This window comes from Furipterus horrens, unplaced genomic scaffold (assembly GCF_987537825.1).
Source record: "Furipterus horrens unplaced genomic scaffold, mFurHor1.1.pri manual_scaffold_1, whole genome shotgun sequence".
NCBI classification, from domain to species: Eukaryota; Metazoa; Chordata; class Mammalia; order Chiroptera; family Furipteridae; genus Furipterus; species Furipterus horrens.
This window is the reverse complement of record NW_028327171.1, coordinates 209213715-209239856: the sequence shown is the minus strand read 5'-3', so window position 1 is coordinate 209239856 and position 26142 is coordinate 209213715. Positions and strand designations below refer to the sequence as shown.

General features: G+C 36.0%; 1 protein-coding gene across 1 annotated transcript in view; it reads right to left on the bottom strand.

The window, feature by feature from the left end:
• Positions 1–9800, bottom strand: part of NYAP2 (neuronal tyrosine-phosphorylated phosphoinositide-3-kinase adaptor 2) — a 212275-nt gene extending 202475 nt beyond the window's left edge. Inside the window, exon 1 of the mRNA XM_090269185.1 lies at positions 9575–9800. Coding sequence (XP_090125311.1) covers positions 9575–9795 — 221 coding nt within the window. The 5' untranslated portion in view covers positions 9796–9800. The remainder of the gene's footprint in view (positions 1–9574) is intronic.
• Positions 9801–26142: the final 16342 nt, after the last annotated feature.

The following is a 26142-nucleotide window of genomic DNA, read 5'->3' as shown; positions in this document are numbered from 1 at the left end:
AGGGTAGGTAGGACAACGACCATGTCCAGCTTGAAGCAGCTAGAAGAGCATGAGACATTCGCTCATTGTCATTTATAAGATTCTAAAGGGTGTTAAGTCTGAGAGGGGGGAATCGTTATTTTTTCTTGTTATAAAAAAATAATTATTTAAATAATTTTAATAGAATAATATAGGAAAGGGTGAAGCCAAGGAACTTACATGCACGACCCATAGACATGAACTAAGGGGGGTGGGATTGCTGGGGGAAAGGGGGTACTGGGCATAGGGGAGCAAAGGGGGAAAATTGGAACTATTATAACAACATAATCAATAAAATATACTTTAAAAAATAGAATTAAGAGATATTTCATGTGTCTCACTAAAGCTATGAAGTGAAAGAAACTGATCCAATCTTTTGTCCAGACACTAGCATTCTCCCACTTCTCAGTTACACTCTCCTGTAGTCCCCCCTACACGTACTGTTATTCCCAATTTCCATTTTATAATTGGGTGGTAATCTACAGGTTTATTAGAATACCCAAGAATGGAAAAGGTGTCCAATGTGCATCAGTTAGAAAATGATGTCTCCATCACTGCAAAAAGGCCATAAGTGAACATTACCAATGTGAATAATTAAATCTACTCATTTTCAGAGCACTTTCCAAAATATCGTGTTCTGCAGGCCTACACCTGCCTTTTATCTTGCTTCTTAGATGTTCAGAAACAAGACTGTTACCTCTGCCTTCAACTGAAAAGTGCCTGTGAGTGTGGATCGTCTAGCTCTTAGAATCAGGGTCACTGATTCCACCAGCTTGGTACAAAGGAGAGACTTTCAGGCAATTGTTCATTTGCTCAGTTTAATCTATACAATTGCCCTCCTCTGGATAAACATTTATATTAAAAGTTGTTTTTCAATCTTAAATGTGTGTGTGTAATTTCTAGGGTCTTATAAAAGTGTTTCACATGTCTGTAAAAATTTTCAACCTCATACCTACTAATTATCAAATACAAAGCATGGAATTCTTGCAAATAACAAAGCACTGGAAGCCTTATGACATCCCAGCTTGTGATGTGCAAAACCTTTCTCAGCAAAGCCCTCTTCCTGCTCTCTTTACCCTCTGCTCCTTGGAATGCCATGCTTTTACCTTGCTATCACAGCTTACATCCAATCTGTCACCAAATTCAATCAACTCTGCCTTCCAAATGTGTCTCCAGTGGTCCCACACCCAGTGCAGCCCCTTTTATTTACACCAGCCTCTTCCCTCTGCATGGTTGTTTCTATCACATCACGAATGCTGTCCCTGCCTCTGCCCTTGCTGCTACAGAGTGACCAGAACGATCCTCCTTGTTCTCACAGAAGTCACATGGTGGCATTCTTCCTCTCTGAACAGTATAGCAACTTCTCATCTCACCTCAGTAGACTGAAATCCAGTGACCTCCATCACCTGACAAGATCTGACCCCATTACTTCTGACCTTATCTTCCAACTCACTCCCTCTGCCTGTCCATCTGCAGCCACCTGACCTCCTTGCAGTTCTCCAACATGCCAGGAATTCCCCCAACTCGGATCTCTTTCCTGAGTGTGTTCCTTCTTACAGAAATCTCTCACCTAGAGATATGCCTGGTTCTTCCCTCACTTCCAGTCTTTATTCAAATGTCACACTCTCCTGGAGCCTATTCTTCATCAATCTCAATGAAATGACATTCTCTCCACACTGCCGACTCCCATTCCTTAGTTTAGTTTTCTTCATAGAACTCATCGCGTTGTTAATGTAGTTTGTATTTTACTTGTTTGTTTATTGTCTGTCTCCCTCACCCCATCCTCACCATGTTGTAAGTCCTGTAAAAGCAAGCAAACACTATTTACTTATTTGTTCACCACTTTATCCCAAGGACCCACAACAATGCCTGATGTATAATAGATGGTTTATGAATGCTTAATGAAAAACTTTATACAGAAATAAAATAGCTATGCAACACATATAAACCTCAGCCTGATAGAAAATTAAGAAGTCTCCTTGATAATGTTCCCCTTCATTGCTGAACCACTTAATCTTTTATTCAGACATCAGGATATGCTGAGTGGTACACTTAGCTCCAAATCAAAGACTAAAATGCAATTTACTAATTAAAGTAATGGATTTTAAATGCTGGTCTTTTTATTTTTCAAAGCATCTTCCTTGTACATATTATCAAAAGTGCTTTTCAAAACATAGTTATTTTTTTCCTTGGATTCCTGGCAGGCTGGTTATATTCCTATTCTAGCATGGACATGAATATTCCATCATGCATTTCCAAATACGAATGTTATTGAGAATAATTCTTAACCAGAGGCATGTGTTTTGAGCAGAGATTCCTTTTGGGAGGGGGCTTGATTTTCCTTTTATCAATTCATGATTAAAATTAATTTCAAGGTGACCCATACATTTATAATGAAGACATTTTCTTCAGGCTGCCTCAAAGTTGGACAGAACCCTCGAGCTAATTCATTGGCATGCTCAGTCTCTACTCCAGCAGTTTCATTTGCTACCGTAGACATGTTCTGTAAGTGATGCTGCATTTTTAGTAGTTAAAAAAAAAAAAATCCCCTGCCTCACAACCTCGCTCCATAATAATTCCTTTCCCTTACCTGGGTTTTAAAACATCTTACAAAGGTCGTACTTAGCTAAAGATCGAGAATATCCTCCCATAGACCGAAGAGCATAAGAAACAGCCCTAGATTGAAAACTTTCGTTCAATTAATTTGTAATCATCTCTAAATATTTAACGCTACTTCTAAAAGAAATATTACCTTAATTTTTCCAATGGATTTCTTATCAATCATTCAGGTTCTCATAGGTTTGGATGTTTGGAAGGTCCACTCTTCACTGCACTTTCCTCAGCATAAAAAGAGCTTAATTCTCATGTTGACTGACTGCCCATATGGGGTTATGTTCTGAAAAGCCCCTCCTCTTGCCAACATCTGTCTGCTTCAGCTGTAGAGCAGACACGGAGCTTCTTAAAATAAAAAGTCAATGCTAGGTCCAGGATGTAATGAAAGTCAAAGCAAGCAAAAGTATAAACAGTTCTCAAAAAGCTACACGAAAAGAAAAAGAAAACTTGACTTAACATGAGCCATGAAAGGTCCCTCTACAGGTGGCCTCTAATCTGTCCTGTCAAGTAACTGAATGAAAAACCCAAAATCATCCCCATTACAAATACAGATGTAATACAAATTGCACATAGATGAATGCTCAAATTTGTATTAATTATCTTATGACCAGGATGAGCCTTTCTGAACACAGCACACCAGAGGACACACTTCATTTTGACTTACCAAGTGAAATGCACAACCACCAAAATGAACAAATGTCGTGGCCTTAAGCTACGTGAAGAAAGTTAATATTTATGAGCATAAGTGGTGTCCTTAGATATATGCTCATTAATATTAACTTTCCCCACCAGCACTAAAAAAAAAAAAAAAAAAAGAACTCTTTTAATAAATTGATTCATTTAGGATCAGCCTTGTAGATTTGGCTTCCGGCTTAATGAAGAGCAGTCAAGGAGGGATGGGCAAGATGAGTTATTGAATTCTCTCCCGTAATTGTATAGTACCATGAATAAAAATATCCCCATGCATTTGGTATTACAAATACTATTACTCTACTATCTGGATATCTTGTTTAGTTTTGAAAAAAAGAAAATTCAGATGAACACTTTTAGCATTAAAAACAAGCAAAGCAGCTTGCGGTCCTCTGAAATGACTAATAGAAAAGTGATGAGAATTAATCACAAATACAAGAGGAAGCTGAAATTAGAGAGGGTAATTAAGATACTGTCTGCTGTTTAATCTCACTCCCTTATCAACACATTAGCCTTGTTTTCTCTGCCTGAGCACTGAGTCCTACAGCAAAATTAGGTCAGAAATTCACATCAGATCAGATCAGCTGATTTGTTCCAGTAAGACCCTGACATGAGGCAGGTTTGAGCTTAATTCTAGATGCATGTATGGCTGAGGGCTTTGGGGGTTTGTTTCCTATGCTCTGAGCATAGGAGCTAGGGCTAACTGGTATTTCTAGGCTAGCTGTAGAGTATTACTGAACATTCTAAAGCTAGCTGTAGGGTATTTCTAAAAGTTGACACAGTTGTGTTTCTGAATGTTGATTCATTTAATTGTCCTCACTTAACCTGAGCATTGGTGCTTCATCATTTCTTTTCATATGCAAATAGGCTACTTCATTTTTCTATGTGCCTCCAATTAAAACAAACCCAATAATATTACCTATTTGTGAGCAGAGTAGCTATTCATGCTGCACTGAATGGACACATCATTCACTGAAATGCAGTTGGATAAGTGTTCTTTCTTTCCATGAAGTCTCTTGCCACAAATCATGAGTATGACTCCAGAAGCCTTCACTATCTAAAGAGGATTTGCATTACTGTACACATGTCTCTGAAAAGAGCTCTTTGTGCTGTTATGTCTTTGGGTAGTCGTTTAAAATATTAACCCATTCAAAACATTGGTATCATAACCATTTACTTTTTAGGTAGCAATGTTTTAATAAAGGAAAGGCAAATACTTTCTATTTTTATTTTTATTTTTACTTCTTTCTATGGTCCAATGAATAGACTTTAGTCACCCTTTGTTTCTCTTTGAATAAAAGAAATACTGAAACCTTCACATAGAAATAGCTTCAAAGTATCCATACTAATATACAATTGCATATATATTTAAAAGAGCCATAAGTAATCTAATTCCATTTCTGTCACTTTTAAAGAGGAAATATAACCTCATATAGATCCCTCGAGGGCATCCGAAGGGAATAGAGACATTCCTAATCAGCCTAAGTAGTCTTTTGTGTCAGAACCACTTTGCTGAAGTCGAGAGCTATCTCCAAGGCTTGCAGTGTTTGGGAGAATTTAACTAATGTAGCATTTGTTTCATTAGAAACAAAAATGAGGCCCTTTCCTATAATAAAAACATACTCGGAAACACATGTACTAGGAACAAATTTTCTTGTTGCTATTAATTTAAGGAATATTTCTTTTATTTTTAAAATTTTATTAAATTTATTAGAATGATATTAGTTAATAAAATTATATACATTTCAACTGTACAACTCTATAATACATCATCTGTTGATTGCGTTGTGTGTTTACCATCCAAAGTCAAGTCTTTTTCTTTTTTTTGTCTCCCTTCACCTTTTTCTAGCTGCCTCCACCCTCCTTTGCCTCTGATAACCACCATGTAGTTTTTAAAATACTGTAGTAAATGGTAAAATGAGATAGTACAGTGACTAGTTCCAGAATCCGGAAACAAAAACTTAACTTGAAAGGGAGCCTCAAACTTAAGCGTGCGTTTGGTATACCAGATGATCTTTCAATTGTCCATCCTCCTCAGTGAAGATCCTTAGTTGGTAATCGAAACAAGGTGCTGCTACCTGTAAATAGTGAACCTCTCCATCGGGGCTTATGTTCACAGGTGCACACACAGGAATTGCCTTACGGGTTGTTTGTGACCAGACTCTGCTCTCATTGTCCAGCCATTTCTTTTTTAATGGCTGGTGCCTGTGCTGAGTCAGCACTTCATTATGCCCACCATCCCTCTTCCTTAGATGTCCCTTTTCACCGACACACATAAGACAAACCAGGTTTTTGTAACCCATCTCAAAGGAGCTCACTTATTTGAAGCTGTAGTTTTTGTGTGTTTGTTTCCTTATAGGCTTCTTAATAAAAAGTAAATCTCATTTAACAGCGACTGCACACAACCATTAGGACTTAAAATAGCAGAAATGATGAGATACTGAAATAAGTTTTTATTCTCCATTAACTTTCCTGTCTTAAGTCTTTCTCTTTCTCACCAAATATTATTGGGAGCTGTTAAGAAACACATTTTCTTATTTATTTTGAAATTTTTACCCACAAGTCTTTTGGGTAAAGTCACATTTGAGAAATGGAAGTGAAGGAACAAGAAAGTTCACAGTGACATGTGACTCAAGTTAGTTAAAAAATAAGGAATTGGGCTCAGAAGACCTAAGTGACTTAGAACAGAGAGAAAGTGATGAGGATTTTTTTTTCTAAGAGCTCCGTGTTTTAAGCTTTTCGACTTCAGCACAAAAGACATTTCAGCACATATGTGATCCAGAAGGTCAATCATATGAAATCCCATTTCCATTTTTTAAGCAATCCTTGCCAGTCTGCACATTTCTGAAATTGCAACTGGCATATTTCACAGAGAATTATCATCAATGCCTTTTCAAGGTCAAACATGCCCATCCTTAGATTTTCAGCATTTGCATTCTATTTATTAAATCATACTATATATTAAAGGAAGTACTCTGTGGACATGATAAAGAATTTTAATTGATTAGACTGTGTTCATCGACATCACATTACATTTTCTCTACAACTTGACATAAACTGTATGTTGAAAGTATTAAAAGATATGTGGAATTTAGATGAGGGTATTCTGCTTCTGTTGCCATCCCTGAACCCCAAAAATGCCCGTGGGACCAGAATCTTGCTATGGAGTTTTCAAAAATATTAAAAATACATTTCTTATTAACAATATTGAAGCAATTCTAAAAATATACCATGAGAATTTCTGTAACATAGAAGATTATATATTTTTTTAACCATCAGCATGCCAGGATACTGATTACCATATGAACAAAATAAAATTGAGTTTGGACATTACAATGATACTGAGGTGGGATAACTGGCAATATGCACATTCAGTCCCATCACAAAGTCGTGCACTTGAGTTTCCACCTCCTGTCCAATCATCAGTCCTCTGGCTCCTTGGATTTTTCTCCTTCCAACCCCTCTCCCAGCATCCCCAGAGACTGCTCTGTCCTCAGGCTGTACATGGGTCCCGCTTTTGAAAATAAAAGACATTTGAGAAGTGTCAACAATTCGGGAGGCTTTACTAATATTTTGCCTTCCAAAGATATTTGCACTTGAAATTAGGGTTCCAGAAAAAATATTTGGGGGAAGGGTGTAGGAAACCATGGGAAGACTTATTGCTAGCAAGACACATACTGCATCTTTCAATTCCTAGCCCATGTAACATCTATGAGTACTATAATAAATTGGTGTTCGGTGTATGATGAGCTCGGCCTGGGCCCTTTTTCTGCAGAGTTCCTCATTCATTTATCCATCATTCAGTCATCCATATATTGGGGTTTCCCTTCTCCCACAATAGCAAAGAAGCTTTGTTCTCATCTAAAATACCTTAGATCCCATCCTTTCCTAACCCCTATTTTCCTTTCCTCTCCTAAGTCATTAACATTTCCCATTCTATTCCCATTAGTATTTTAAGTAAGCTGGTTTTCTCTTTTCTTAAAAGAAAAACAATAGAAAAACAAACTTTCACCCCAAACCCCACCTCCCTTTTCAACTACACTTCATATTTTTCAAATATTTTTAACCTCAATCTTCAAAGTAGTTCTCTATATTTTGTTTCAATTCCTTTCTTCCCACTTTTTCATGAACACCATTCCAGTGTTTCTTCTTTTTCTCAGCCAGTCACCAAAAGTGGTCTCATCAACACCACCGATGTGGTAAAAGGCCTTGGTGAATTCCCAGGCTTCAACATAGTAGGTCTACCTGTTAAATCACATACACTCTCCCTTCTTTAACCACCTCTGTCACTTTACTCAGAAGTGTCACCCTTTCTGTGGTTCTTTTCCTCTCTCACTGGCTGTTTTTACAGAATTCCTCTACTGCTCCTTTCAAGTAAGCAATCAGGTGGCCCCAGGAATAGTCCTGATGGTTCTTATCATCTCTATCTATTCTTTGGTCCTAGGTATTCTCAGCTTGGCTCATGACTGAAATCTATAGACTAAAGTGCTTATAATACCATCTTTGATCTCCACCATGAATCTTGGATCCAACAGCTTATCCAGACATCTCCATTTGGATATCTTAAAAGGCTTATAAAATTAGTTTGCCAAAGCTGAGCTCCTATTTCCCCACCATTTAACCTAAACTCACTCCTCTTCTAGTTTAGATCATTTCATTAAATGGAAACATCATTGTTATAGGTGTTCAGAAAAAAAATACAATACAGCAACATAAAAAAAAAAACCAAAACCCCACTTGAGAACCATCTTCGATTCTTTTCTCTTCCTCAACTTCTCCGTCTCATCAATTAGAAAATTCTGATGCCCATAATCTGATCACTTTATGCCACCTTTACTGCTACCATCCTAGCCCAAACCACCATCATTTCTCACCCAAATTATTGTAAAACCTTTCTCTTTGGATTTCTTGCATCCAGCTATGCCCCACCCATCTGTTTAATACAAAGGAAAGAGCAATCCTTGTAAAATATTCAGTTAAGACATATTACACCTTTCCTCAAAAATCATCTATGACTGTTTTTCTCCTTCAAAATAAAACATAAGAGTTTATAAGGCTCTACACCACCTGGTGGCCCGCTACCAGTTTGGATTTACATCCTTCCAGTCTTTGACTTGGTCATTACATGATGCCTCATGATGGAACACATTGAACTGCTGTTGTCTCTGATTAAAATTCTCTTGCAACAGGTAGCGACATGGCTCACATCTCTGGCAGTACATGTCTCATATAAAGTTATTTGTAATTAAATGATCACAGAGTGCATCCTTACCTAGCTTCTCTACAACCATGAATAGTTCATTTTAAAATATTTTTTCCTTAATAGCATAATATTCACAGAGAGTAAGCAAAAGTAGTAATACTGGATTTCGATGAAAAATCCACCACTTAATTCTCAAAATAGCTTAACTATTATTATTCAGTTATCTAGTTAATAGATATGGATTAATGCTCTAAACTAATTGTCTTTGCACTTAGTAAGTGAACTCCATTGAAGAAAGATGATTCCATCAAACACATGTCTCTACCCACGCCCCTTAAAAACACATACACACTGGGAACACTGTAATATTCTTTTAAAAACTGAGAAGATGTGTATCTTCCTTTCAGTCTCAGTTCCCTAGGAAACTTAGCCTCAGTTTGGAAGCTGCAATCTGGGGCTCACTGACTTGTAGCTGGTAGGTTTTGCAGCACAAAAGTCATATGGCTTAAACAAACCTGGGGTACTTGGTACCAGATGAGAACTATAATGATCATAAAATTCTGTACAGAATGCACACACCGAGGGTTTCACTTGTCTTCAGAGGCTCACATAATTCTAATTAACAATGAGTCTTTTTATAATCTAGGGAGAGGACAAAATCTGTCATAAGGTAAGAACTAGACACAAAGATCATTAAAGGTGGGGATTTTCATCAAGCATTGGCTATTAAAGTGTTTGTGGCTTCCTTTGAGCTTTCATCAAGGACCTTTCAATATGGACTGTTATTTAGAGGACACTGGATTCTTGCCCCAACCCCTCGGCACCTCCACAGCACAACACTCAAGTTAATAATTTTTAGTAACTAAGGCGAGGACCTGGTCGGTAGGATGGGTTATATTTCTGTTATAGTTGAGATGCCATTTCCACCTCATCTTATCGAGTCTACCTTTGACAGTCTCTTTCTCAACCAGGTGACAACATTATAGCCTTGGCACAGCTCACAGATTTTCTCCTGTGTGCAAAACTTGAAAAACTTTTATGTATATTTACCGTTTTATTGCTTCTTCTTGCCTTCGGCGTTTTTCATTCTTCTCCTTCAAGTAGGCCAGATTTGTTTCATTCCTCAAGCGGTCGTTCTCACGGGCGATGTCTGAGGCATTCTGAATAACCAGGCCATCGTAGGCCTTCATCCCCATGTCCTCAATATACTGAAGAAACGTGTCCAAAGGGTCTTCCTCAGGATTAGAACTCATCATCTTGGAGGACCTCATGTGAAAAGAAACACTTCCTGCCGGATGAGAACAAATGGAGGTAAAAAGGTTCTGTTTATTCTTCCTAACTCCAATGATGATGGTAGAATCAATTTGGAGACAATGTCTCATTAGAAATAATCCATCAGAATACTTGAAATAAATATTAAATAAATGTTGCAAGAGTAGCAAACAGTTCCACAAAGCAATCAATTATCAGGAAAAAAGGCAAAGGTTTTGCATTAAAAGATGATATTAGATTGTAAATATAGTGTAGTACATGAAGAAAAGCATTTGGTTTATTTAATTAGAGTCATGATTTTGTTTCTCAGAAAATGTGTTCAAGACATATATGAATCAAGCTTCATTTATTCCTGATCACCATAAAAACCCTTTTGTGCAAATTTAAATAAAATGATGTAATAATTATTTGGAAAAAACATTCTCATCATGTGTGTTTTCCTTAAATTTTAAATTAAGTTTATGAATCTAAATTATCCATGCAAAACATAACAGAACAGTCATCAAGAAAATACACATTTCTAACGTAATTTGTCTTGGCAGTAATCGCTTTGGACCCTTCATTATTTTTCAGAATGGTTCTCTACACTGGTCTGACACTTCAACTCAAATATAGATCACCAAAACCACATTAATTCTGACCAGTCTCATAATTCCAGCAGTGATAACTGTGATTATCATTGCTACATGAAGGTTTCAAAACCTTGGCCACAAGAAGGCTTACTGAAAACCAGAGTCAAGTCTAAACAACAACAGCACAGGACTTTGGACCAATACGTATTACGCTCACTTATAAAATAATGGACATAATTTCTCCTACCCCTTGCTAATGTGAAGACTAAGAGAGGTGATGGCTGTAAAGAATTTGGCAGAGTTCAGCAACAGTAAGCGTATAGTAACGTTAGCTAATATTGTTTTAATAAAAGCATCAGAGGAAGATTGGCAGTGGTAGCAAGTTCAAATATATGCATGGGTATAGATGAATGAGTGGGTGGATGAATGGCATGCTATGAAAATTATTATGCCTTGAGGTAAAGATATCCAGTGAATCACAAAAATCAATAAAATCAATGGATAGGGAAATCGTGTCAACCAAAAATAGAACTGAAGTTTAATTAATTACGTACAAGGTAGGTATTTTGCCTCGCTAGCTTAATAAGGCTTACTGTCCTCAACTGCATATGCACTGCATTATAGGAAACTGGTGTACTTGAGTCAGATCGAAAAATCTACAGCAAAGTCAATTAACAAGGGGAAAAGCTGGCCATTTAAAAATCATATGTTACCTTTACACCTCTTTGACTTTCTTCAAAAGGTTCCAAGATACTTTTAAAATATCAGCTTGTTTATTGTTGAAGTCTTAGACTTTCATTTACGCCACTACAAATCATTTTTATTCTGATTTTTTTACAAATGTAATCGTGTTCCATAACCTGGATTGTAGCTATGGAAACTTCACTTCTTATCAGTTTATTAGCATTTTAGCTGCCAGTCAATCCATATGTTATTTGAAATTCACACTGAATTTAAGAATATATTTCCCAATTTCTATGAAATTATTGAATTGAGAAGATAAAAGTTATTTGTTGAGTCATGATTTTTTTGTTGTTCTGTTAAGCTTTATTATGTTTGATTTGACTTTAATCCACAATGGGCTGGCAAATGAAATGATCTTTTAATTTCAGTTATATAACATAATTGAATTTCATTTTAATATTAGTTGATCAGATTAGATGCTTAATTGGTGGACATACAGAGGAATAGAAAATTACTGCAACAAATGACTGCAACTTTTAGAAAAAAATGCAAGAGCATGAATCTCAGAGAGCTAAAGTATCACCATTATTGAAACTTCACTTCTACCAAGGACTTCGGCACAATGCAAGCCTGGATAAAAAAAGATCTGCATAACTTTATGGCAATTAATTCTACCACAGTTAAGGAAGCCAAGGCAGTATTACAAGGATTCTAGAGGTAATGCCTCAGGGTGAAAGATTATCACTCCCACTCTGCCCTCCAGCAAAATTGCCTATTTTCCATTGTATAAATGGTTTTTATTTCTTCCCTTAAATTTTCCTCACCATCCAAATGACACTGGAGATTCTTTATACAGTTGATATATTCCTAACGTTGACAAGGTTAATTGTGTATCTCTGAAAATTAATTATCTTCCTAAATAGTCTTTCAAACTGGCTAGAGTTTAAAGTGTGTTTATTCTGAGAAAAATATTATGTAATAGTATTATAAAATATTTATACTATGGAAAGTTATATTATAAGATTTTTTAAAATTGAGATGGAAATCAACCAGAAACTCTAGTAAAACTTCAGAGTAGTTCAGAGAAATTGAATCAGTGTTTGTGGACATGCTTATGTTGTCTAGTTCTATTGAAGCATATGAATCAATAATAATACATTTATTCAAGTATGTCTGGAGGACCTGTTTATAAACTAGGCACAGATAAAGGCAGAATTGTCTCCTCAATTCAGTTTGACAAGAGCGCCGTTCAGGTGGCAGTGCTGACATTCACTAGTTTGACATGGTTTATGGTCACTATTTTTGAGAACGAACAAGATAACTTTTAAGCAATTATATCTAGTCTTCAAAAATTAAAACTAAAAACGGATTGAGATCCTACTAACATTTAAGCATCACGCTTTTCTGCTTTTTTGTCTACCTGTAAAACTTAGTTGTAAATTAAGGATGGGGTGGGCAGCGACGCAGTCTAGTGAAGAACGTAGCTGAAAAGTTGAGCAACGTGACCTGAAAATCCCACCTAAACCTCTGACTTCGTGCAAGTTAACTAACCTCTTTAAACTTCAGTTCCCCCATTTTAAAAATGGCAGTTGGAATAGTACTTGCCTTTTTACTTTGTTAGAAAATGCATCGAAGTGTTCAATGAATGTTACCGTAATTATTGGATACTTTTCAAAATACCTAACCAAAATTACAATGTTTAGGTATAACTTCTCCACAAACATATTTTTACTTTGAAATGTAAGTCTTAGAATGTTTAGTGCAGTTCATCTTTCTTAGTTACAGATATGCAAATGAAGGCCGGGAAAAGAGTTAACTATTTGCACTAACCAAAGGCATGTAGGAAGCCCACTTATTATCCACCCTGCCCCAACTTCCATATATTAAAAAAAAAAAAAAAAAAAAATGGGAGCATATGAACCACAAAGCTCATCTCATCACTCAGAACATTCAGATTCCATCTTTCAAAATCAAAAGGCATTTCTCCAGTCATGAACTCTGAATGAGTAGATTCCTGGCCTCGCTAAAGAAATGTGAACCTTATGGTAGGTACAATGGCTACCATTTTTCTGCAGTGAGACCCCATAGACAAGTAGGATGATAAGTCTGTTTGTCTTTCAAAAATTATATTTATGGCAAAGACAGATATTAAATGAAATGGTTTGTTGTTGTTTTTTACCACTAAAACTTTGGCTGCACTTTAAATGTTGGATATTAAATTAAGTTCATTTTGGGCCCTTGAATGAAAATCCTTGATACAAGCATTTTATGAAGGCTTGACTTGGGCACCTAATTCTTAAAGTTGGCATCTTAAAAGACCCCATGGAGCACATGGGCCCCTTTCTTCAGTTACCATCTTTAGATATATCTCAATCAATCAGTTATCAATTTACCATATTAGACCTCAGATTATTCCATGGGAGATCTGTGACAACAGAGTAGGTGAGATTGAGGGAAACATCTTGTGCTTCTATCTTCAGCCCTTTTATTTGTACTCACATATGTTTGCAGCTAATTTTGCTCCCAACAGATGAGATATTTCAGCCCCACCTAGAGCACTGGCTGAAAGCTGATATGTATGGTTGTCACCCACGGGGCAGAGAGGTTTTCTCTGGAATGCACATCATTGACTCAAATGGTGTAAGGATTTTGTGAGTGCATTTTTTTCCTTGGAAGTTGCAGCCAGTATTTAAAATTTGTGTCAGGGACTTTCCTGGGAAAGCACCTAAAATGACTAAGATCAGAATTCTCATACACATCGTTTTTTTCCCCATTGCCGTGTTCTGCATTTGTAAGAAATTTCTTCTCTTTAATTCCTGGATCACTGTATTCAGAATCATAACCATTCTCCTAAAAGCTACCGCTCTATTTTATTTTATTCTTTCACTTTTTTATTATATTTTCTCTTGACCACACCCTTCCTAAACAAAACTTTGTATAATAGTATGACATTTCATAAAATTTGAAATTTCACCCCACCCACATAAAATACACTGGTGGGATTAGGGTTATATTAAATACACTAAACATTTAACTTTTTAAATTAAATTAACCATTTTTAATTTTCTTTTGTTTAAAAGCATCACTGTGCCTTCCAACGCTGAACCTAGAGCTGAAAGTAGCATTTCATTTCTTTAAAATATTTCCACTGAAATCAAACTATCTAGGACATATATATGTGGAACTTAAAACATACATAAGGATATCCAAATGGAACCCATGGAAACTTAAAATAATTCACTTTTTAAATTCCGTAGCCACTACTTGCATCCAAGCAACTCAAGAATCTGAGATACTACATGATATTGAGCAATAACCACCACCACCACCCCCAGCAAAAAAAATTGGGGCACATTTTTAGAAGTCAGTGCATGCAAAACCTTAAAGATAATACATGTTCATGGCTTATTTCCTTTGTAAATTAAGGAATTAATTTTGTGTGGCCTCAGTGTACCAAAGCGTATATAATGTGGCACTAACTGATGTCAAGGTTGGCTTCCCCACAAGATAGAAGATTTTTCAAAATTACAAGCTATTGTTGAAGATGTGTAAGAAGGGTCAGATACATGTTAAGATGTATCTTAAAGTACTTCTCTATTTTCTTCTAAAATTCAGGACAAATCCCCCTTCAGTGTCCTTTCATGTGTTGTGACATTAACCACTCTGGCTTCTTCAGGAGCACAGTCAGATAACTGTGTCCCCTTGCTTGTCAGGTAGAGTCTTCCTGTGGGTCATTCGTCACCTTGTGTACCAATATCATCTGTCCACTGGCTCCCATGAGTGCTAGCTCTTTTTTTATTATTCTTCAAGTGTTTACTCATAATTTCTGAAATGGAGCTGTTCTCCATCTAAAACTTTGGTTTCCCAAGACAATAAGTTATAAAATCTCCATTAATCCAGTTATTGTTCACTAAGTGGTAGCAGAAGAAAAACCACTTGTTTGGGAGAGAACTCTTCCCCAATTTCTTGAAAAGCTTCTTAACGTTTAGGTCACAGTTAATCTTATAAGTTAATGTGATAACTAAACTTTATTTTGTGTTACTATTATAATGCTATTTGCATTATCTGGGAAAAACAAAACACACACAATAAATAAATTTCCTTGTGGAAAGATTAGACATTTACCTTTACTTCACATTTATGCATTATATTTTATTTGTACAAGCTAAAGTTTTCTGGTCTCCACTCTTAGTTATTTCTGAGGTTTTCAAACCACACCTGTCTCAATGCTGTGAGGAAGTCATTACAATTTGAGTTATTAAAATTTTATTTCCCTCCCATTTTAGTCACTGCATCTTCTTTGAGATAAAGAATTGTATTTTTCTCAATAGTACGAATTCATCAAAACAAAAGTTTTCCAAGGCAGTTGTTGACTATATTTTTTGTTCAGCAGGAGATAAAGATTTTTTTTACATTTTTGCATGTACTTAGACCAATTTAAAAATACATTGTGGAAAATATAAGTATTTTAGTAATCAAGATTTATATACATACGTAAAATATGTATGCAAATTAATTTCTAAAATGTGCTTACTTCACATAAGACCAAATCAACAGATTAGATTGCCTGGTTATAATCTATAACCTATGTAAACCATGTCAAAATTGTTTTTCTGAGAGAATCTCATAATCTGTCAAAATTCAGTCCTATAATTTCACTTTGACTGTGCTTGAAATCCTACCCTCAGTCCCACAAAACTGTCACGTTCATCTTCTCATTCTCGCTGTCATCAAAATGCAGCTGTTCTGCCCCAAATGTGGAATGTACGCATTAAAACCAGGAGAGCCTGTGGAAGTGAGCACAAAGACACTGATTTCTTTCTTCTCAGAAAGCGTATTACTTTGTGGTGAGTTTTTCTGCACTCTCTCCCTTCCAAAAAATGGGTAAAATGGGCATAGATCAAGTTAATGTTGTAGCATGATAAACTGGAAATCCCCCCTCAACTTCCAGGTGCTCCGGGGCTATTTGCCCATGATCTAAAGAGATTGCACATTTCCACTAATATTAGGGATTCGTGCAAAATGCCAATGGCCAAGATACTTTTCTGAGCCTTCAGCCAAATGTTTTCAGATGCTTGCAAGCTAGTATTTGCAGCGTAGTTATAGTCAGTATAATAAATGGTTGACTGGGGTTACAATGCACACCATCTAATTGAATCAGGAGTCTATGACTTATTTGTTATTTCAGACAATAGCCCGTCTTCTGGTGCATAGGATTTGTAGACTTCTCCCTCTAAACTTTGCAGACGCTTTAAGTCCTTGAGCTTCTCTGTAGTCCCTTGTGAAGTTGCAATATTTTTCTCGTGTTTGTTTTCATTAATTTTTCTAAAGTGTCAATTTCCTTCACAGAGTTCCCTTCTTTGGTAAGTTGACAAACATATGTTGCACTTTCTACATAAAAATAATTTCAGCATGTATGCCTCACATTTTCTCATATTAATTTGTTTAGCACCCGACAATATAGAGAACAAGTTGAACATTGTTTAAAATGTGAAGAATTAAGAGAGGAGTTAATTTTCACTCTTGTGCTACAGTTATTATTCCACACTACTTGATTATAAATCCTTGCATGTTAAAGTGACCAAAACTACATCATGTAAACTCTTCATGTGAATTTCCTTATTTTTGGACTATAGTTAGAAAAAAAAAATCCAGTTCTATGATAGCAAAACAACTTTAAGATTTTCTAATGAAAATGAATGATGTTATTTCATGTAATATTTCTTCCAGGTATAAAATATCTACATTTCTTATATTTAACATATTACTGGTAATTGGAAAAATTAGCATAGAGACACCCCAACAAAATAAGTACGTGTCCCAAGTAAAACAAGTCCACCTAAAGTTCTATAGAAAATACTCATTGTGATGAGACTAATGAAATCTTCCAGCTATTGAATGATATTAAACTATGTGCTTCTTAAAGATGTTTATATCTAATCAGATAGGAAAAAGCAGTTTCAGTTCTAGTGTATGTCTAATAGTTTGTCTAATTTGGGGGGTACGGTGTCTTTTTTGGAGAATGTAAAATATTTATGCAGTGGGAGAGCAGATAAATAACTAGCATGCACAATGTGAATGCCAATTAATACTCTGGAAAATATTTATCATGTTTTTAATAATTCAACATGCTTATTTTACCAATAAAAATCTAGTTTAACCACTTCTGCAGTAATGTAACTAAGTGGGCAAGGGGCTACAACATAGCCTGAGGGTTGTTAAAGCCCTAGATGCCTTCACTGTGGCTTTATTTCTGCTCCACATAATAAGACATGCAAACTTCAGCATTAACTATCCCCAGCTAAAATCCATTCCATTTCATATACCAGATTGCTTGGTGTATTTCATGCTGGATTCACTTAGCATGCTTAGAGAATCTGAAAAATTAGATACATACCAAAATTTAAGTCCCCAGGGAGAGCAAAGTGCAATAATCAGGAGGTGACTTGTGTCTGTCAGAGCGTCTCTCGTGGTGGATCCCAGGGCAGCGCTGTAGGAGTAATCCAGCACCATAAGAAATAGACTTGTAGTTCAGCTCAGTTTTTCTTCAATTAAAGTGCATTGTACTTGGATGGGTAGCGTGTCCAGTCCCAGATTCTTCATCACTAGAGATCAGAGCATTTTTGATGTTCTTCCTATCAGGTAAAATGGCCTTTAAAGTTTTCTAGGAAGATACGGTGGCAGAAGACAGGTGTTTGCTTCCTTAAATCAACATGCAGAGAAAAGAGGGCATAGCTAATGGGTGGGTATGAGCACACAGCCCCTCTCCTTCCAGGTCCAGCTGGGAAGAAATTCAATGATTTTACCCACTTTGCTACACAGATGATTACAAGACTCAAAGCAATCACCCAGGCTGGCTAAGGTGCCTCATTTGATTATAGTCTGTAAAGACAAAAATAAATGAAAACAAAAAATCAGCCACATTCTCTCTAAATGTCTCCTTTCAGCCAAAAAGATGCCCTTTCTCATTGCCACTTACATACAGAAGGTTTGGAGCAGCCTAGCTTGTGGCATGGTCCCTCCCCCGTGACAACCAGCTCTCTCTCATTCTCTCTCTCTCTCTCTCCCCTCCCTCCCTCCCTGCCCTGACTCCCTCCCTTCCTGCTTCTCTCTCTCTCTCTCCTCTCCAGCTGCCTTAGTCTGTTGATGCTGCTGCTGATTAATCAGGGATTCTGAAACAAAGAACCTACCTTCTGAAATAAGCGGTAATCTTTCTTCTGGGTTTCTGCAATCCGTCTGCATTGAACGGCAAAGCTGCCAGCCTTCTAGCACCTTGGATAGCTCCTGCTCACTAGGCCCATTGGAAAAGGAAGAAGCAACTGAAGAAATGACAAGAAACCTGGAAGCAGCATCTTTCTACTTGGGATGTCGGCTCCCTGGGGCCTCCCCTCCTCATTAAAGGCCTCACATCTAGGCAACAGAACTCCTCTCTTTTATATATCTGAGCTGAAGTCTGATCAGTAAATAATAAAATGAAAAGAGGATAAAGAAGCCCCGTCCCTTATATCCACTGCAACACTAATTCAGTGTTTATGAAGGAGAAATATATAAATCGATCAAAAATAGATGTTTCTACTACAGAGGGTGTTTCTAAGCTTTTTACCCCCGGCATGTCTAATAGAAACGGGCACCAACTTAAATGGAACATCCAGATCTCAGTTTGATACCCTTATTGGATACCAACGTTGCCTCTACCCTCCCTGCGCAGCCGAGCCAGGCACACAATTACTGCTGACGTACTTCAGGCTGCTGCTTGGGGAAAGAGGGGAGGAGCCTTTTAACCTCATCAAAACAGCTTCATGCCACCTGCTCCCATGGCATGAGAACAAAACTAGCCCACTTAGGAAGGATGTGCACAGCGCACACCAATGGCGAACAAAGGTCTCACTTGGAGCGTGTGCATTTTTAAAACAAAAATAAGATGTGATTTAACTATGACCCGTGTGTCACTAATTCCTACAGACTCACAGTTGAAATGTTTTAAAGTCATCCAGTTTACTGCATCTCCTGAGGACTCTCCTCATTTTGTTCTTAATATCTTACTGAATATATGCATGTATATCATGTTATAAATACATGTGTATACATACAAAAACATGTGTGTATATGCACACTCACATATAAAGTCCGAAGATGATTTTGCTTAAAGTAAAAAGTGAAATAATGTATAATGTGGATATTTTAGTGTGTAGGTTTGTACTATGGTAAAAGTAAAATAAGCTATAAGTTTCTGCTTAATATAGACTAAATTATCAATTTTGAAGGAAAAATAAGTTTATTATTCAATAGTGATTTGTAGATATTTTCTGTCACAGTTTTCCCAATAATTCTTATTGTAACTTACCTACACTTGCAAGCTGATTTTCCCAAGGGTTACTCTAAACATCGAAATTCATAACTAATTTCTTAGAAAAAATATGCTTCTAAGTATAAAGTAATTTTTTATGCATCAACATAACATAAAAAAGAAACCCATACACTTAAGTTTACCTTCTTGATTCTTAAAGGCCACCTGGGACTATGCTATGATTTGTGAATTTTGTTTTTTGAACTTGTCAGTATCTGGGGGAAGATAAAATCAATAACTGATATTACTATAATACTTTTAGTTTTCACATGTCCTGAAGTGCATTCCTAAAGTCATATATGTCACTTAACTCCTGGTCCTTGTGTATCTACTTTTGATAAGAACAGGACATCTGAGTAATGCATTCAGGAAAATTAATTATATGAAAGAAGAAAAGGAAGCATAATTGGGAAAGACCAGAGGCTACTTCTCTCTCTCTCCCTCCCTCCCTTCTTAGTTCCCTCCTTTCCTTCCTCTCTCCTCCCCCTCACACACACTCTTTCTCTCTTCTCTATCTGATAATGATTCTAAAAACTTGTCACATTGTAGAAAAGCAAAGGGCCTCAAGTACCACTTACAAACTCATAGCAGCCACCATACTGTGAACAAGAGGTTAAGTAATGTACCATTATTTTTGGTAGTGAAGTGTTCTCATAGAAGTTGTGTTTTAGCACATGACCAAAAGCAGGGAAGATTTTTCATAATGAAATTCCATGACAGACCATTTAAAAAGTAGAAATACTTTATCATGACTGATAATTCTATCCGGCTTGAGGTGGGGGTTATATTCTTTGAAATGTAGAGCACTTGAATAGGAATTAATGTAAAACTCATTCTACATACAAGAAACTTGATACCAAGATAAATATACTGACTTGTTTCAGGACACAGACTCATTAGCTTATTGGAATTAGAAGCCAAGGTCATTGGGTTGACTGTGCACTCATCGTCTTTGGCCAACACAGTGGTTTTCACTCACCTTGATTTCATGCACCACGGTAATTACAAATATTAAAGTGAGAAGAGGTTGATATATGGTTGCTAAGTATATAATGAGACTACCTTTTTTTTACCACAACAATTCTAAAAGTAGGGAGTTTATCCAAAAAGAATAGGGGGAGTATATTTATAACAATATGTAGTCCTTTAAATTTACTATTTTCAGTTTTAGAATAATTTATGATTAGAATGGGTTTTTTCATTTTTATCAAATATGGATTAGGAACCACCCAATTATTTCAACCCCATTTTCTCAGTCCCACTCTCTCCTCATTTCACACCACAGTATCTATTGATCAGGAAATTTCTTCTCCAGAGACACATTAGTGTGCAAGCATTTATGATACCTTTGAGGGTTGATGTCAAGAAGGTCTCCAGAACTATCTTTTTAGTCTCACTGACTTAAACAGAAAAAGAGCTATCCATTTAAATAATTATAGAACCAAATTCAAAATTCAATTCTAATTATTTCCATTATATCTGGAGAAAATGCATTGGACAAAAATAAATTGAAAATTCTTATGTTAAGACAAAATATGTAGAGAGACCAAAAAAGCTTAAATTATAGTTACGTGTTGATATATTTATGCTCATAAAATACATAGATACATCTTATGTCAATAGCAAACCAGTCATTGAAATGCTTCATGACTTATGTCTTTTGAAGTCCTTAAGTGAGGAAAGAGTTGACTCTTTCTGTTATATTATACTGCATAATAGAGCTGATGCTATTGAGGTTAAATATGTCACTTCCATGAACTCAGACAGGCAAGGGAAGTCACAGCCCTGAAAGTGCTTTTTAGTCTATAAATCAGCCAGATGGTGGGGAGTACTTTTTGTATAAAAGTGATGCAAATGAGAAAAGTGAGGTTGAAAACTGATCAATCTAGTTACCTAAAATTTAAGGGGGGGTTATTTAAATATATCAAAAGGTGCTCTCTAAATCATGTCATAATTTATTATAATGCCTTTTAGTTATTTTCCCATGATCTGCAATCTTTCTATTATTCTTTCTACATTTAGCTTAAGGAGATGACACCTCTGTTATAATGAAATTATTCCACTAGGGAAAAAGCTAATCTCCTTTCCATCTAATCAGGATTTCTAAGCATTCTGGTAACAGCATGAAATGAAAGTCTTGGTAGACAGAACCGTATGTTCGTCATGATCTTTGTCCACACAACCTAACAGCGAAGTCAACAGAAGCTGCATAGATGATTTAGGGATCATAGAGCAGCAGATAATGGTGTGGTGTTCCAGGATCCGGAACACTTAGCAACTGGGGAAAAAAATGTATTGTCTAGCAATATACACAGAAACTACATTTATACTGTCAAGGAAACAAACATAATAAATGGAATATTCCCATGACAAGAAACATGTGAATTGACCAAGGGGTTCTTCTTTTGTTTTATTAGCTGATATTTTTCAGTAAAGATTTCAAAAGATTTTATATTTATGATAAATGTATTTATTGATGTACTCAAAAATAATTTTTAAAATTGCTTAGAAAGAGTCTACATGATCTAGCAAATCAGACATCAGACACTCACACTCCAACCAACCATTCTTTCTTTGAATGGATAAATTCTACGGGTTTCAAAAATAAGATTTATCATATTCCAGTAGTCTTATTTGCCACAGCCCAGACTTACTACAATCAAACTTGATTCTTTTCCCTGTGTTATGACATACCCCATCAATAAAATATAAAGTCATACGATTTTTTCCTTCTCTGCCAAATAAGCCTTTTACATTCCCAAAGTGTGCTAGTCGGAGGTTCCTGAAAGAGTGTAATGTTTACTGTCCATTCCCAGGCCCAGCATATTGACTGCACCCGGCCAGGGGCAGGTATTTGTTGAATAAATGCCTGACTCCAGATCTGAACTTACGGCATGACCTATACAAGTAGAAAATTATAAAGTACCCATATATGAAATATGAAAGTCTCTTTTTTAAAATAAAATAAAAAAGAATGAAAAAATAAATGTAGTCACATTAAAACTCAAACATTTGGGGAGGGAAAATATTTCCAAAAGGACTTCATATTTTTCTACCTGAAGAAATGTATATAAGTTTGACTAGAAATAATGAGACAGAACTATAGAAAGGTTGATTGAATATTAAAACATGAGGATTTTATTTAGAGGAAACAATTGTTTTTCTAACAGACTGTCTTTGTCAATTCTGATTGCTGGAGCAAAATACCACAGTCTGGGGGCTTAAACAATAGAAATTTATTTCTCAGAGTTCTGGAGGATTGGAAGTCCAAGTTCAAAATGCTGGTAGATTCAGTTCCGGCTTGAGTACTTTTCTCTGGCTTGAAGTCATCCACCTTCTTACTGTGTTCACACAGGGCAGAGGGAGTGCATTTCTCTTCTTACAAGGACTCTAATCCCATCATTGGGGCCCCATCCTCACTGACTCATATAAACTTAATTACCTCCCAAAGGTCCCACATCCAAATACCATCACATTGGAGGTTAGAGTTTCAACACACAAAATTTTTCAGGGGAAGAGTGGCAAAAATTCATTCTATAAGACAGACATAAAAGAAGATATGGGAAATAGAGAAATACCTTCTTCTTGAACAGTAGGAATCAATTTTGTAAATAATTATTTCTTATTAAATTGATTTTAAAATGAATGCAATTTTACTTTAAACAATATATGATGTTAGGTGAAATTTGAAAAGCTATGGATAGATATTTTCTACATTAAATATTAAAACATCCTGCACAAGTACATTGATTTTATTGCAGTTTACAACAGAGTTGACTGTGAATCAATAGTGGAGGTCAGAAAGTCCAGGAAAAACATATGTGGGTATTTAGCACGTGATAAATATGCGCTACATATCAATAAGTAATACAATTAAATACACTGAAATGTAGGTATACATATATAAGGAATTTTTATAATCCCTTGCATAATATTAAATCTAGATACTTGCTCTTCTAAGTCTGGTCCAAAAATCTGCAGTGTCAGCATCATTTGGGGTTTGTTATATATATGAAGCTCAGGTCTCTCCCGGACCACCAAAGTTAAGGGCTGAATTATAACATGTATCTAAGTAGATCAGTGTCCATATTAACGTCTGAGATGCATTGTCTAATAAAAATGCCTATGCTATGGAAATGGTCTACAGCTGCACCGTTGTAAATGACCGCCATAGCTCCACATGGCTACTGAGCACTGGCACCGTGGATAGTGCAACTGAGGGTATGTTTTAAATTTTATTTTATTTTAATTAATTTCAATTTAAAATCTCCATGTAGATAGTGGCTACCATATTGCACAATGTGGCACTAGATCTCCTTTTGAAACATGCATATAGAAAATACTGATTTACTGAAAGGAACCTTTATATGAACTTGGGGGAGATGGCCCATCTAAAGATGACCTCAAGGATGTAAACAAGCAACAATCAAGAGATCTGCCTACATTAAAATGCAAAATGTTTCCATGGGAAGAGATTAAAGCTGTCACTTTAGGCGCAATATTGGGAAATTATTTGCAACAATATGAGCACTAAGTAGTTAAACATTTTACATATTAGTAAAAAAATTAATAAAAATGTGTACATAAGCAAGAAATAAACACCATAGTACTAAACAAGTACAGAGAATAGAAATGAGCCATTCACAAAATAAAAACTTTAAATGACACATAAGTACAGAAAGAGATGTTTAACCTCAGTAATAATAAACTAGAAATTAAACCATAAATGTGTCTTATTTTTTTATAATTTCCCATGCTAGTAAACATGTGGAAAATGGATCGTTATATAAATGTATGCAAGCAAAATGAAATATGATAGCTGTTTAATTTTTCTAATGAGCACAACCTTTGAAATAATAATTATACTTGAAGGACTTGAAAATTGTGCACAAGCATATATTTGAGGCATTCATGGTTTAGAACAGCAGAAATCTGAAAACTTTTTACATATTCAACAATAAAAGATTGGAAAATAAATTACCATACAAGTATTAAAATTATGATCTAGATATATATTCATTTACATGAAGGTAGGCATCGAAGACGCGCAAGAGCCTTAGCTCTGAAAAGGGGCGGTCAGGCTGCTACACTGCTTGGCCTTGTATCCCATCCATGTGACAATGGGCAACCTTTAGACAGTGATCCCTCACTTATTGTGGGTGTTACTTTATAGACCCCACCACAATAGTAGGAACCTTACATTTATTTTAGTATTTACTGTACAGTACCGCAAAATCCCACGACAAATAGTTAATATAGTATATTTTAAAATCCCGCGATCCAATGAGGCCCCAATAAGTGAACCGCGATATAGAGAGGGACTACTGTACTGTCTTTCTGCCTCATTTTATTGATCTGAAAAGTGACAATATTCTTAGTTCCAAGTCATAATTTAAAGTTTATGTAAAAAACTATCTAAGGTTTAATGTGACCAATAAATGCTAGTTGCTCTTAATAGATATAATCCTAGTAATGGAAAGATAACTGATACTATGCCCAGAACCTCTTTGTTTATGTTTTGAGATCCAGTGGCCATTTCTCTTCCTTTATTGTCCCACTTGAAGTCTATTTCATCTTACCTACCACGACATTGTATTCTTCTGTTTCCCTCTTATTGCAATGACTTCTGCCTATCTCCATTGCTGGCTCTCTCTTCGGCTTGAGTTCTAAATGTTGGAATGCCCCAGGCCTCAGGCCCAGCCCTCTCTCTCATCCTACTTGTTTTCTTCCTGATTCCCTGATCTCAAAGAGAAAGCCAACTGGTCACTTAATATTATAACAGCAAAATAGCCTTTTCTGCAAATACTTATCACCATTTGATATTATCTTTACACGCGAGCATGTGCACACACCCACACACACACACACACGCACACACACACAAAGACACATACATATACATTAGATATAATTTACTACTGTTTTCATTTTATCAAATTATCCTTCCTAGGATATAAGCTTCATGAGAACAGGTATCTTCATAGGCTTGCTCATCTCTGCATCCCAGCAAACAGAGCAGAGTCTTATATATAGGAAGCGTTGAACTAAAATATATCGAGTAACTATCTTACACAAGAAATAAGATAATATAGTATGATATATGCATGTATATAATACTATCATTCACAAACATAATATTCATGATGGCAAACACAAAATGTTTATTATGTGCTTTATTTAAATTAACTCAATCATTCTATCTCCACACAGATCTTATGAGATGGGTATTCTAATTCTGCTCATTTTACAAATTTATAAATTAGAATATTGAGGCAGAGATTAAGCAATTTGTCTAAGTTTTTATAACTATTATAAGCAGAGGAAAATTTCTAGCATGAAAAACAATAGCATAATGATGTTTATACCTGGGAAGTGCTTTCTTTTTTTTTTTTTACTTTTTAAAAATATGGTTGTATGTGCTATTCAGTTTTCTCAAATAAGCATATACTATTTTTATAGTAATTTTTATGGTAATATTGGGGAAAATGTAAAATTCTGCCTTCATAAAGCACCCCCCACCCCAGAAAAGAAGCCTGCAGGTTTCCATTTATTTTTCAAATGAGAAGTCTGGGGCAGGAGGATTTGTGAAATGGAAATGTCGCCCGTGCATTACTGAGCTGGCAGTATCTGCAACAAGGAGATAAAAATTCACAAGTCGGTATGAGTAGTGTAATGGCCAGATAGGATTTGGGGGAAAGTTACATGGAAAGAAGGGATTGCAGGTGGAAACACAGCCCGTCTGA